General features: G+C 46.8%; 1 protein-coding gene across 3 annotated transcripts in view; it reads right to left on the bottom strand.

Annotated features, from left to right (window-relative positions):
- LOC110516791 (transcriptional activator Myb) overlaps nucleotides 1–15000 on the bottom strand; it is a 49627-nt gene that overhangs the window by 18243 nt on the left and 16384 nt on the right. For 2 of the 3 annotated variants that reach the window (XM_036973351.1, XM_036973352.1), the window contains exons 5-7: nucleotides 12751–12971; nucleotides 11914–12115; nucleotides 11715–11783 (exon numbers count right to left, since the gene is read on the bottom strand). In XM_036973351.1, coding sequence (XP_036829246.1) covers nucleotides 11715–11783; nucleotides 11914–12115; nucleotides 12751–12971 — 492 coding nt within the window. The remainder of the gene's footprint in view (nucleotides 1–11714; nucleotides 11784–11913; nucleotides 12116–12750; nucleotides 12972–15000) is intronic. The other variant, XM_036973353.1, reaches the window with a different exon arrangement.

Raw genomic sequence — 15000 nt, 5'->3', positions numbered from 1 at the left:
GGCCAAATACTTTCGCAAGGCACTGTACATCTCCCACCTGTGTTGTAATTGTGTATTGTATTTTACAGTATTGTATTTATGTATCGTAGTGGCTAGCATGCCAAGAGTGTGCAAAGCTGTCATCAAGGCAAAGGGTGACTACTTTTAAGAATCTCAAATATAAAATATATTTTGATTTGTTTAAAACTTTTTTGGTTACTACATGATTCCATATTGTGTTATTTCATAGTTTTGATGTCTTCATTATTATTCTACAATGTAGAAAATAGTCAAAATAAAGAAAAACTTTGGAATGAGTAGGTGTGTCCAAACTTTTGACTGGTACAGGAGGTGTATGTTGTTTTAATGTTATTTATTATTACTATTAATTATTATTATTTATTTTTATTGTAAAGTACAGGACTCTCTTGTAAAATAGATGTTTAATATCAGTGTGACTCCCTGTTTAAATAAAGGTTAAATAAATAAATAGGCCAATGCCAATATACAGTTTTAAAGTGTCCAAATAAATAACCAATATGCAGAAACAGTTTGTGATATATATCCTAAACATAACATTTACTATCTACACAACAATAGTATCATATTAAACAAGCACCTTATAAACTCCATACACCAAAAACCATGTTGTTTTGACAAGCGGTAATAAATCACTCGATTACAGAGGGGATATAAGCTGTTGAAACTACCACAACTCAAAAACCACATGGAAACTGGATATATTGTTACATCACTGGTTCAAGGAGAACCTGTAGAACTGTAGAGATGTAGAGATGTAGAACTGTAGAGATATAGAGATATAGAACTGTAGAACTGTAGAACTGTAGAGATGTAGAACTGTAGAGATGTAGAATGTAGAGATGTAGAGATGTAGAGATATAGCGATGTAGAACTGTAGAGATGTAGAACTGTAGAGATATAGAGATGTAGAACTGTAGAGATGTAGAACTGTAGAGATATAGAGATATAGAACTGTAGAACTGTAGAACTGTAGAGATGTAGAACTGTAGAGATGTAGAATGTAGAGATGTAGAATGTAGAGATGTAGAACTGTAGAACTGTAGAGATGTAGAACTGTAGAGATGTAGAACTGTAGAACTGTAGAACTGTAGAGATGTAGAACTGTAGAGATGTAGAATGTAGAGATGTAGAATGTAGAGATGTAGAACTGTAGAGATGTAGAACTGTAGAGATATAGAGATGTAGAGCTGTATAACTGTAGAGATGTAGAACTGTAGATATGTAGAATGTAGAGATGTAGAACTGTAGAACAGTAGAGATGTAGAACTGTAGAACTGTAGAACTGTAGAGCTGTAGAGATGTAGAACTGTAGAGATGTAGAACTGTAGAGATATATAGATGTAGAACTGTAGAGATGTAGAACTGTAGAACTGTAGAACTGTAGAGATATAGAGATGTAGAACTGTAGAGATGTAGAACTGTAGAACTGTAGAGATGTAGAACTGTAGAACTGTAGAGATGTAGAACTGTAGAGATGTAGAACTGTAGAGATGTAGAACTGTAGAATTGTAGAGATGTAGAACTGTTGAGCTGTAGAGATGTAGAACTGTAGAGATGTAGAACTGTAGAGCTGTAGAGATGTAGAGCTGTAAAGATGTAGAACTGTAGAGATGTAGAACTGTAGAGATGTAGAGATGTAGAACTGTAGAGATGTAGAACTGTAGAGATATAGAGATATAGAACTGTAGAACTGTAGAACTGTAGAGATGTAGAACTGTAGAGATGTAGAATGTAGAGATGTAGAATGTAGAGATGTAGAACTGTAGAACTGTAGAGATGTAGAACTGTAGAGATGTAGAACTGTAGAACTGTAGAACTGTAGAGATGTAGAACTGTAGAGATGTAGAATGTAGAGATGTAGAATGTAGAGATGTAGAACTGTAGAGATGTAGAACTGTAGAGATATAGAGATGTAGAGCTGTATAACTGTAGAGATGTAGAACTGTAGATATGTAGAATGTAGAGATGTAGAACTGTAGAACAGTAGAGATGTAGAACTGTAGAACTGTAGAACTGTAGAGCTGTAGAGATGTAGAACTGTAGAGATGTAGAACTGTAGAGATATATAGATGTAGAACTGTAGAGATGTAGAACTGTAGAACTGTAGAACTGTAGAGATATAGAGATGTAGAACTGTAGAGATGTAGAACTGTAGAACTGTAGAGATGTAGAACTGTAGAACTGTAGAGATGTAGAACTGTAGAGATGTAGAACTGTAGAGATGTAGAACTGTAGAATTGTAGAGATGTAGAACTGTTGAGCTGTAGAGATGTAGAACTGTAGAGATGTAGAACTGTAGAGCTGTAGAGATGTAGAGCTGTAAAGATGTAGAACTGTAGAGATGTAGAACTGTAGAGATGTAGAACTGTAGAACTGTAGAACTGTAGAGATATAGAGATGTAGAACTGTAGAGATGTAGAACTGTAGAACTGTAGAGATGTAGAACTGTAGAACTGTAGAGATGTAGAACTGTAGAGATGTAGAACTGTAGAGATGTAGAACTGTAGAATTGTAGAGATGTAGAACTGTTGAGCTGTAGAGATGTAGAACTGTAGAGATGTAGAACTGTAGAGCTGTAGAGATGTAGAACTGTAGAGATGTAGAGCTGTAGAGATGTAGAACTGTAGAGATGTAGAGCTGTAAAGATGTAGAACTGTAGAGATGTAGAACTGTAGAGATGTAGAACTGTAGAGATGTAGAACTGTAGAGATGTAGAGATGTAGAGATGTAGAACTGTAGAGATGTTGCATTTTGATATGTGGGTTACCACAACGGAGTGAAAACGCAACACTGTTCTGTCAGTCACTCATCAATTATCACTTCACAGGCGCTAGAATGATCAGCTACTGTTATATAGGCTCCTGACCAACAGGCTGTTATTTTGTGTGATTTATTGAGCTGATCTTAACTTTTTTGTACATAATGTTTCCGCCATTGTTTCCTATGTCGAAACAGCTTCTGGACATCAGATCAGCAAGATGTTCTACTTCAAGGAGACAGAGAAGCGGGACATATTGCTCACCACGGACCAGGACCTGAGGCTCAGAAGAGAAAGAGACGACGCAAGAAAGGCCGACGTGGGGAACCCTGATGAAACTACGTCGGCAAGTAAATACCCTTCGTTCTATTAGCAAACGTACAATCACTGGAGAACAAACTGGATGAGCTCCGTTAGAGACTATCCTATCAATCACTGGAGAATAAACTGGATGAGCTCCGTTAGAGACTATCCTATCAATCACTGGAGAATTAACTGGATGAGCTCCGTTAGAGACTATCCTATCAATCACTGGAGAACAACCTGGATGAGCTCCGTTAGAGATTATCCTATCAATCACTGGAAAACAAACTGGATGAGCTCCGTTAGAGACTATCCTATCAATCACTGGAGAACAACCTGGATGAGCTCTGTTCGAGACTATCCTATCAATCACTGGAGAACAACCTGGATGAGCTCCGTTCGAGACTATCCTATCAATCACTGGAGAACAACCTGGATGAGCTCCGTTCGAGACCATCCTATCAACGGGATCTGAAGAACTGTAATATTCTATGTTTCTTGGAGATGGATAATATACTGTCCATCTAGCTGGTTTTTATATCAGCAGGACAGAACGGCAGTTTCGGGTAAGCTCAAGGGGGGGACAACAGCTGGTGCCCAATTTCTAATATTAAGGAAGTCTGGAGGTTCTGCTCACCTGAGTTAAAATACCTCATGATAAGTTGTAGACCACACTATTTAACAACAGAGTTTTCCATGGATTACAGGCAACATCCGCACTGAGCTAAAGGCTAGAGCTGCCGCTTTCAAGGAGAGGGACACTAATCCGGACTCTTATAAGAAATCCCGCCACGACCTCTGATAAGCCATCAAACAGGCAAAGCGTAAATACAAGACTAAGATTGTATCGTACTAAGCGGGTTTTGACGCTCGTCAGATGTGGCAGGGCTTGAAAACTATCACGGAATACAAAGGTAAACCCAGCCGCGAGCTGCCCAGTGACGCGAGCCTACCAGACGAGCTAAATGCCTTCTATGCTCACTTCGAGGCAAGCAACACTGAGCCATGCATGAGAGCACCAGCTATTCCGGACAATTGTGTGATCTCACTCTCCATAGCCGAGAGTGAGTAAGACCTTTAAACATGTTAACATTCACAAAGCCGCAGGGCCAGATGGATTTACAGGACGGGTACTCAAGAGATGGTAACCTGTCTACAACACAACAGCCATGGTAACCTGTCTATAACACAACAGTGGTAGACCTGATCACTGACGACAATGAGGCAGCCTATAGAGAGGAGGTCAGAGAACTGGCAGTGTGGTGTCAGGACTGCAGCCTCTCCCTCAACATCAGCAAGACAAAAGAGCTGATCCTGGACTACAGTCGACGAGGCTGTAGTCGGAGTGGGTCGAGAGCTTCACGTTCCTCTGTGTCCACATCACTAAGAATATATCATGGTCCACACACACCAACACAGAAGAAGGAATGATAATGCCTCTTTCCTCTCAGAAGGCTAAAAAGATTTGGCCCTCAGATCCTCAAAAAGTTGAGAGCATCTTGACTGGCTGCATTACTGCTCTCTCTGTTCTCTCTGTTCTCTCTGTTCTCTCTGCTCTCTCTGTTCTCTCTGCTCTCTCTGTTCTCTCTGCTCTCTCTGTTCTCTCTGTTCCCTCTGCCCTCTCTGTTCTCTATACTCTCTCTTGTCTCTCTGTTCTCTCTGTTCTCTCTGCTCTCTCTGTTCTCTCTGTTCTCTCTGCTCTCTCTGCTCTCTCTGTTCTCTCTGTTCTCTTTATACATGATCCACTTTTCATTTCCACGAAGGCAGGGCCCCAGGTGAGTCGGCACCAGGCTCACCCAGAGCCCTCTGTTGCTCATGTTTTTGAGCCATGTTTTTGTTTATTAATTTTCCTGAGTTTTCCCCGACTTCCCAGCATAAGGCGCTCATAGATTCAGGCGCAGCTGGGAATTTTATTGATAGAGTGTTCGCCCATAGTTTAGGGATCCCCATTGTTCCCGTGGATATGCCCTTCCCTGTGCACGCCCTAGATAGTCGACCATTAGGGTCAGGGCTGATTAGGGAGGCCACCGCTCCACTGGGCATGGTTATGCAGGAGGGTCACAAGGAGAGAATCAGTCTCTTTCTTATTGATTCTCCTGTGTTTATCGTGGTGCTGGGCATACCCTGGTTGGCCTGTCATGACCCCACTATTTCGTGGCAACAGAGGGCTCTCACAGGGTCATGAAAGTGCTCGGGGAGGTGTTTAGGGGTTTCCGTCGGTGCTACTATGGTCGAAAGTCCAGACCAGGTCTCCACCGTGCGCATCCCCACTGAATATGCCGATTTGGCTCTCGCCGTCTGTAAAAAGAAGGCGACTCAATTACCATCGACGAGTGGATTATGAGATACATCTCCTGGTAGACACAGCACTTCCCAGGAGTCACGTGTATCCCCTGTCGCAAGAGGAGACGGCGGCTATGGAAACATATGTCTCCAAATCCCTGGGGCAGGGGTGCATTCGGCCCTCCACTTCACCTGCCTCCTCGAGTTTATTTTTTGTGAAGAAGAAAGATGGAGGTCTGCGCCCGTGTATTGACTATCGAGGGATCAATCAGAACACTGTGAGGTACTGCTACCCGCTGCCTCTCATATCCTGTGCGATTGAGTCAATGCACAGGGTGCTTCTTCGAAAAATTGGATCTCGGGAGAGCTTACAACCTGGTGCGTAGCTGGGAGGGGGACGAGTGGAATACGGCATTTAGTACCACCTCAGGGCGTTATGAGTACCTTGTCATGCCGTACGGGTTGATGAATGCTCCATTCGTTTTCCAGGCCTTCGTAGATGAGATTTTCCGGGACCTTCACAGGCAGGGTGTAGTGGTGTATATGGACAACATTCTGATATACTCCGCTACACGCGCCGAGCATGTGTCCCTGGTGCGCAGCGTGCTTGGTCGACTGTTGGAACATGACCTGTACGTCAAGCCTGAGAAATGCCTGTTTTTCCAACAGTCTGTCTCCTTCCTAGGGTACCGCATTTCCACTTCAGAGGTAGAGCTGGAGAATGACTGCATTACAGCCGTGCATAATTGGCAGACTCCCACCACAGTAAAGAAAGTGCAGCGGTTTCTAGGGTTTGCTGGAGGTTATCCAGGGTTTTGGTCAGGTAGCGGCTCCCATTACCTCACTGCTGAAGGGGGGACCGGTGCGTTTGCAGTGGTCGGCTGTGGCGGACAGGGCTTTTGGTCAGCTGAGAGCTCTGTTTACCTCGGTTCCCGTGCTGGCTCATCCTGATCCCTCTTGGCGTTCATAGTGGAGGTGGACGCGTCCGAGGTTGGGATAGGAGCCGTGCTCTCTCAGCGCTTGGGTACGCCACCAAAGCTCCGCCCCTGTGCCTTCATTTCGAAGAAGCTCAGCCCGGCGGAGCAAAACTATGACTTAGGGGACCTGGAGTTGTTGGCTGTCGTCAAGGCTTTGAAGGCGTGGAGATATTGGCTTGAGGGGGCTTAAACACCGTTTTTCCATCTGGACGGACCACCGCAATCTGGAGTACATCCGGGTGGCGAGGAGACTGAACTCTCGTCAGGCAAGGTGGGCTTTACCCTTTTGGTTTTCACTCTGTCCTACAGGTTCCCAGAACGGTGTATGACCCAGAGGAGCAGTCCATGGATCCCTCTCCCATACTCCCGGCTTCTTGCCTGGTGGCACCGGTGGGATGGGAGGTGGACCCGGACATCGAGCAGGCGTTACATACAGAGCCCACTCCTCTCCAGTGTCCAGCTGGGCGTCTGTACGTTCCCTCTGCTGTCCGCGACCGGTTGATCTATTGGGTCCACACGTCACCCTCCTCTGGTCATCCTGGCATCGGTCGGACGGTGCGTTGCCTTAGTGGGAAGTACTGGTGGTCCACCTTGGCTAAGGACGTGAGGGTTTATGTTTCCTCCTGCTCGGTGCGCACCCATTGCAAGGCTCCCAGGCACCTGCCCAGAGGGAAGTTACAACCCCTTACCCGTTCCACAACGGCCGTGGTCGCACCTGTCGGTGGACTTCCTGACAGATCTTCCTCCTGTACAGGGCAACACCACGATCCTAGTCGTGGTGGATCGGTTCTCTAAGTCCTGCAGTCTCCTCCCTTTACCCAGTCTCCCTACGGCCCTACCGACTGCGGAGGCCCTGTTCACACACGTCTTCCGGCACTACGGGGTGCCTGAGGACATAGTATCTGATCGAGGTCCCCAGTTCACGTCAAGGGTCTGGAGGGCGTTCATGGAACGTCTCGGGGTCTTGGTCAGCCTTACCTCAGGTTTTCACCCCGAGAGTAAAGGGCAGGTGGAGAGAGTAAACCAGGATGTGGGTAGGTTTCTGCGGTCTTATTGCCAGGACCGGCCGGGGGAGTGGGCGGCGTTCATACCCTGGGCAGAGATGGCCCAGAACTCGCTCCACCACTCTTCTACCAACCTCTCCCCTTTCCAATGCGTACTGGGGTACCAGCCGGTTCTGGCGCCGTGGCATCAGAGCCAGATCGAGGCTCCTACGGTGGACGACTGGTTTAAGCGCTCGGAGGAGACTTGGGACGCCGCTCATGTGCACCTTCAGCGGGCCGTGAGGCGTCAGAAAGCCACCGCAGTGAGGCCCCGGTGTTTGCACCGTGGGACCAGGTCTGACTCCAAACCTACCCCTCCACCTGCCCTGCCGGAAGCTGGGTGCTCAGTTTGTGGGGCCATTCAAAGTCCTGAGGAGAGTGGACGAGGTTTGTTACAGTTTACAGCTTCTCCCAGATTACCGTATTAACTCCTCGTTCCATGTGTCTCTCCTCAGGCCGGTGGTAGCTGGTCCACTCCAGGAGTATTAACTCCTCGTTCCATGTGTCTCTCTTCAGGCCGGTGGTAGCTGGTCCACTCCAGGAGTATTAACTCCTCGTTCCATGTGTCTCTCCTCAGGCCGGTGGTAGCTGGTCCACTCCAGGAGTATTAACTCCTCGTTCCATGTGTCTCTCCTCAGGCTGGTGGTAGCTGGTCCACTCCAGGAGTATTAACTCCTCGTTCCATGTGTCTCTCCTCAGGCCGGTGGTAGCTGGTCCACTCCAGGAGTATTAACTCCTCGTTCCATGTGTCTCTCCTCAGGCCGGTGGTAGCTGGTCCACTCCTGAAGAGAGACACATGGAACGAGGAGTTAATACTCCTGGAGTGGACCAGCTACCACCGGCCTGAGGAGAGACACATGGAATGGTAGCTGGTCCACTCCAGGAGTATTAACTCCTCGTTCCATGTGTCTCTCCTCAGGCCGGTGGTAGCTGGTCCACTCCAGGAGTATTAACTCCTCATTCCATGTGTCTCTCCTCAGGCCGGTGGTAGCTGGTCCACTCCAGGAGTCTAAGGTTGTGTCTGACGGTTGGTACCGGGTTTTGTTTTTACGCCCGTTTATTTTGTGGTACCGGTATTTTTCCAGCACCATAGTATGGTGTTTATCCAGCACCATAGTATGGTGTTTATCCAGCACCATAGTATGGTGTTTTTCCAGTACCCTAGTATGGTAATTTTCCAGCACCATAGTATGGTGTTTTTCCAGCACCATAGTATGGTGTTTTTCCAGCACCATAGTATGGTGTTTTTCCAGCACCATAGTATGGTGTTTATCCAGCACCATAGTATGGTGTCTATCCAGCACCATAGTATGGTGTTTATCTTGTATTAAATACCTTGCCCACGCATCTCAGCTCTCCTGCGCCTGACTCCTTTCACCAGTTACCCACAGCCTTGACAGTTAGTCTACATGTGAGAAATAAAACCTGATTTGATGATTTGAAATCAATCGTGCAATCGAGCGAGGAGATGGAAGCTGCACGTCCTTTTAAAAAACAAACACAGCTCAAAAACCACATGGAATCTGGGAATAATGTGTACATCACTGGTTAGAGGACACATTTGGAGAAGACGGCTAGCTCCATTTTTTTAAGTGTTGCATTTTGATTCAACTAGGTCACCACTATGCTCCACGGAATCTTGGAATAACCTAGGTATGGTTGGTTAGACGAGAACTTGTTGAAGGCTTATATCTATGTTTTGGAATGGAGGCTGTTGAGTTTGGGAGGATGTCATCACGGAAAAGAGAACAAATCACTTTTTCTGTGGTTGGCTGCAATTTAAAATACTAGTTTGGTTGTCAGATCGGTATATTGGTGTGTGGCCAGCCACTTTCACAGCGAGATCACCCAAAATGATTTTACATTTACATTGTCATCCTTTAGCAGACTCTCTTATCCAGAGCCACTACAGTAGTGAGTCATTTAGCAGACTCTCTGATCCAGAAAGACTTACAGTAGTGAGTCATTTAACAGACTCTCTGATCCAGAGCCACTACAGTAGTGAGTCATTTAGCAGACTCTCTGATCCAGAACAGTAGTGAGTCATTTAACAGACTCTCGGATCCAGAGCCACTACAGTAGTGAGTCATTTAACAGACTCTCTGATCCAGAGCCACTACAGTAGTGTGTCATTTAACAGACTCTCAGCCACTACAGTAGTGAGTCATTTAACAGACTCTCTGATCCAGAGTCACTACAGTAGTGAGTCATTTAGCACACAGGACAAAACATTAGGAACACCTGCTCTTTCCTAGACACAGACTGACCAGGTGAATCCGGGTGAAAACTATATTCCCTTATTGATGTCACTTGTTAAATCCACTTCAATCAGTGTAGAAGAAGGGGAGGAGACGGGTTAAAGAAGGATTTTAAAGCCTTGAGACAATTGGGACATGGATTGTGTATGTGCCATTCAGAGGGTGAATGGGCAAGACAATAGATTTAAGTGCCTTTGAACAGGGTATGGTAGTAGGTGCCAAGCGCACCAGTTTGTGTCAAGAACTGCAACTCTGCTGGGTTTTTCGCGCTCAAAGTTTCTTGTGTGTATCAAGAATGGTCCACCACCCAAACAACTTGACACAACTGTGGGAAACATTCGAGTCAACATGGACCAGCATCCCTGCGGAACATTTTCCACACCTTGTAGTCCCATGCCCCGACAAATTGAGGACAGAAAGGGGGTGCAACTCAATATTACGAAGGTGTTCCTAATGTTTTGTACACTCAGTGTATTTCTCACTAGTTTAAACATTTAGAGATTTTTTTTAAAATGCTCTTACGCTCTAGAAATAACAACCCCCCCTAGTGACTGTACAGCAGCACATTTATTTGGCTTCCCTACTATAACAGACTTTTAAAGGTAATTTACTCAATAAAATCAGGCAGGATGGAACAAATTGGCCACGTCAGCAACCGCCTTCAACATGTGGTACAGCTGCCTTGGTGGGAGGTATCTCGATACAACGCCACTGCACTGGTCATTCGCACCAGCTTGTCGTTACGTTAGCTTATTGGCATGTCACGGTGACATCCAGAAGGTGACCAATACCACTAGTTATTTCTCCCATTAAAATAAACCTCACTTTCTTTTACAAGTTTTAACTAGAGCCATGCTGCTGCTGTTGCCAGCTAGCCACTATAAAATAGCTAGCTGGGAAGGGCTCATCCGGATGACTGACTGAACGAGCTAGCTGGGAAGGGCTCATCAGGACGACTGACTGAACTAGCTAGCTGGGAAGGGCTCGTCAGGATGACTGACTCAACTAGCTAGCTGGGAAGAGCTCATCAGGATGACTGACTGAACTAGCTAGCTGGGAAGGGCTCATCAGGATGACTGACTGAACTAGCTAGCTGGGAAGGGCTCATCAGGACGACTGACTGAACTAGCTAGCTGGGAAGGGCTCGTCAGGATGACTGACTCAACTAGCTAGCTGGGAAGGGCTCGTCAGGATGACTGACTCAACTAGCTAGCTGGGAAGGGCTCGTCAGGATGACTGACTAAACTAGCTAGCTGGGAAGGGCTCATCAGGATGACTGACTGAACTAGCTAGCTGGGAAGGGCTCGTCAGGACGACTGACTCAACTAGCTAGCTGGGAAGGGCTCATCAGGACGACTGACTGAACTAGCTAGCTGGGAAGGGCTCGTCAGGATGACTGACTGAACTAGCTAGCTGGGAAGGGCTCATCAGGATGACTGACTCAACTAGCTAGCTGGGAAGGGCTCATCAGGACGACTGACTGAACTAGCTAGCTGGGAAGGGCTCGTCAGGATGACTGACTCAACTAGCTAGCTGGGAAGGGCTCGTCAGGATGACTGACTCAACTAGCTAGCTGGGAAGGGCTCGTCAGGATGACTGACTAAACTAGCTAGCTGGGAAGGGCTCATCAGGATGACTGACTGAACTAGCTAGCTGGGAAGGGCTCGTCAGGACGACTGACTGAACTAGCTAGCTGGGAAGGGCTCGTCAGGATGACTGACTGAACCGAATCCATTCCTCTCCACACTCGACTCTCAGCTGAGCGACATCCGTCATCAATTTGGGCACCAGGCATGTCCGTATTGCCTCTCCCTTGAATCCTGGATTGAATTTAAATCCTTCCCTTAGTTGCTGTGGTGAGTGGCCAACTGAAATCTATCCCTGGGTTGCTGCTGTGGAGTAGTGAGACAGCGTGACCAACTAAAAGTTTTCCCTGGGTTGTGTCGTTGTGCATTGAGGGACAACTAAAAGAGTTTCCCTGGGTTGCTGTGAGGGCCAACTGAAAGCTATCCCTGGGTTGCTGTGAAGGCCAACTAAAAGCTTTCCCTGGGTTGATGCTCTCGTGTCTCACCTGTATAGCAGCTGTTCCGTGCTGTGGAATGTTCAAGATGTTGACGTGCAGCGCTAGGGGAAAGGGAACCTTGGGAACCAATAGAAACAGATCAGACTCCACAAACAGCATATTAGGAGCTGGGAGATAAAACCTATTTTTCGCAGGAGCTTCTATCCAAAGCGACAGAGGGGCGGGGGGGGTGAGAGCGTGGACTCACCCTATGGTCCGGAATATAAGGGTAGGTGCCCGTGAGGAGGGAGAGGGGAGGCAGAGGGGAGTGGTGATGGAAGCCCACGTTGTGGTGGTTGGCCTTGGCGTAACCGGGGGCGATGGAGTGGGAGGAGTGCTGAAGGTAACCCTCCTGCTCCACCTTCCTACGCATCGTAGAGTTCCAATGGTTCTTAATGGCATTATCAGTCCTGGGGAGGGAGCGAGGGAGGGAGGGAGGGAGTGAGAGAGAGAGAGAGAGAGAGAGAGAGAGAGAGAGAGAGAGAGAGAGAGAAATTTAGAAAAAGAGAGAGAGACTCGCACACATTCAGCCATTCTAAAGTTGTTCTTGATAGCAATATACTGTAAGTTCTGAGCAACTACAATCTCTCTCTCTCTCTCTCTCTCTCTTCCTCCCTCCCTCCTCTCTCCCTCTCTCTCTCTCTCGCTCTCTCTCTCTCTTCCTCCCTCCCTCCTCTCTCCCTCTCTCTCTCTCTCTCTCTCTTCCTCCCTCCCTCCTCTCTCCCTCTCTCTCTCTCTCTTCCTCCACCCCCCTCCCTCCCTCCTCTCTCCCTCTCTTTCCGTACCTGCCAGGCAGCAGTTTGGCGATCTCGGCCCAGTGGTTTCCCAGTTTCTCCTCCTCTCTCCCTCCCTCCCTCTCTCCTCTCTCTCTCTCCCTCCCTCCCTCCTCTCTCTCTCTCTCTCTCCGTACCTGCCAGGCAGCAGTTTGGCGATCTCGGCCCAGTTGTTTCCCAGTTTCTCCTCCTCTCTCCCTCCCTCCCTCTCTCCTCTCTCTCTCCCTCTCTCTCTCTCCCTCCCTCCCTCCTCTCTCCCTCTCTCTCCGTACCTGCCAGGCAGCAGTTTGGCGATCTCGGCCCAGCGGTTGCCCAGTTTCTCGTGGGCCTGGTAGATGATCTGATCCTCTTCCTCGGTCCAGGAAGTCTTCTTCACCTCGGGGTTCAGGTGGTTGTGCCAGCGCTCTCTGCACTGCTTCCCTATCCGACCCTTCAGGTGCTTGGCGATTACGGACCAACGCTTGGCTCCATACTTCTGGACTAGTTCAATCACCTGAGGGAGGGTGGAGGAGGGGGAGAGGGAGAGAGGGGAGGGAGTGGGGGGGAGGGAGATAGGGAGAGGGAGAGAGGAGAGGGAGTGGGGGGGAGGAAGTGAAAGGGGGAAAGAGAGAATAAAACAGTCTATTAGTCTTTGTCCATTTTCAGGAACCATTCAAAACAATACTTCTCAGCCCCTCGTTCCCTTAGTCAACCCTATCCCCCTCCTTGTCTGCTTCTTCTCCCTCTCTCCCTTTTGAAATCTCTTGCTAGTGTTATGGAGGGAGTTTCCACCGTTAGCCTCTTTGCTAATCATTACCTCCTAGCTTCTGGAAGTGTGTGTGTGTGTGTGTGTGTGTGTGTGTGTGTGTGTGTGTGTGTGTGTGTGTGTGTGTGTGTGTGTGTGTGTGTGTGTGTGTGTGTGTGTGTGTGTGTGTGTGTGTGTGTGTGTGCGCAGAAGTAGAACTGTAGAACTGTCACTTTCAGCTAATATATGCAGTGACAAGTTATCTACTCAGTGCAGGTCAACAACACATATATACATTGTTCTAGAAGAGTTCTCTTAATGCAAGGTTCTAAAAGGGTTCTGTAAAGTTCAGTAAGGTTCTAAAAGGGTTCTTTAAAGTTCAGTGAGGTTCTGAAAGTGTTCTATATGTTCCGTAAGGTTCTGAAAGTGTTCTGTAATGTTCGGTAAGGTTCTGAAAGGGTTCTTTAAAGTTCGGTAAGGTTCTGAAAGTGTTTTTTTATGTTCCGTAAGATTCTAAAAGGGTTCTGTAATGTTCGGTAAGGTTCTGAAAGGGTTCTGCAATGTTCGGTAAGATTCTAAAAGGGTTCTGTAAAGTTCGGTAAGGTTCTGAAAGTGTTCTGTAATGTTCGGTAAGGTTCTGAAAGGGTTCTGTAATGTTCGGTAAGGTTCTGAAAGGGTTCTGTAATGTTCGGTAAGGTTCTGAAAGGGTTCTGTAATGTTCGGTAAGGTTCTGAAAGGCAGGGTTGGGGAGTAACTTTGCAAAAAGCTGTAACTGTAATCCGTTATGTTACCATCAAAGATATTGTAATTAGCTTACAGATACTTTTGAAAAACTAGATGATTACTTCTACGATTACTTGAAATTCAGGAAGGATGTTTGCGAGAAAAAAATGATTTGCAACCATTCTGTTTCTCAATGACATTCAATACAGCATTGGAAAGAAGAAAAACAATTAAGTTTGTTCTGCCTGAACCAGTCTGACCACCAATCAGAGACCACTATGATGACACCCCAAATGATGACCACCAATCAGAGACCTTTATGATGACACACCAAATGATGACCACCAATCAGAGACCTTTATGATGACACCCCAAATGATGACCACCAATCAGAGACCACTATGATGACACACCAGTTGATGACCACCAATCAGAGACCTTTATGATGACACACCAAATGATGACCACCAATCAGAGACCTTTATTATGACACACCAAATGATGACCACCAATCAGAGACCACTATGATGACACACCTAATGGGTTTGATGGATTGTGGAAAAGAGAAGGAATAGGCTGTTGTCTACGTCTAGAATATGTCTTTCAACGGTGCGACAGATGTCGGGCATCCAAAGATTATCCAACTTGAATAAACGCTTGGAGGTAAAAGACAATAGCAGTGGTGTCGTCTACGGCGATACGGATTTCACTTGTAAATCCCAATGCTGCTCTGTCATTTAGCTATTTGCGTTTTACAGGTTGTGGTTGTTGTGGATGGCTGTTCACAAATATATATATGTGTATTTGAATCCATAAGTGTTGAATTCAAGAAGTTTAAGATGCCTATAATTAATGTTTTTGCGACCAGTGGACAGCCAGGGAAAAAATGGGCTCTTGCGACCAGTGGACAGCCAGGGAAAAATGGGCTCTTGCGACCAGTGGACAACCAGGGAAAAATGGGCTCTTGCGACCAGTGGACAGCCAGGGAAAAATGGGCTCTTGCGAACAGTGGACAGCCAGGGAAAAATGGGCTCTTGCGAACAGTGGACAGCCAGGGAAAAATGGGCTCTTGCGA

The sequence above is a fragment of the Oncorhynchus mykiss genome, unplaced genomic scaffold (assembly GCF_013265735.2).
Source record: "Oncorhynchus mykiss isolate Arlee unplaced genomic scaffold, USDA_OmykA_1.1 un_scaffold_232, whole genome shotgun sequence".
NCBI classification, from domain to species: domain Eukaryota; kingdom Metazoa; phylum Chordata; class Actinopteri; order Salmoniformes; family Salmonidae; genus Oncorhynchus; species Oncorhynchus mykiss.
This window is presented reverse-complemented; position numbering and strand designations above follow the sequence as displayed.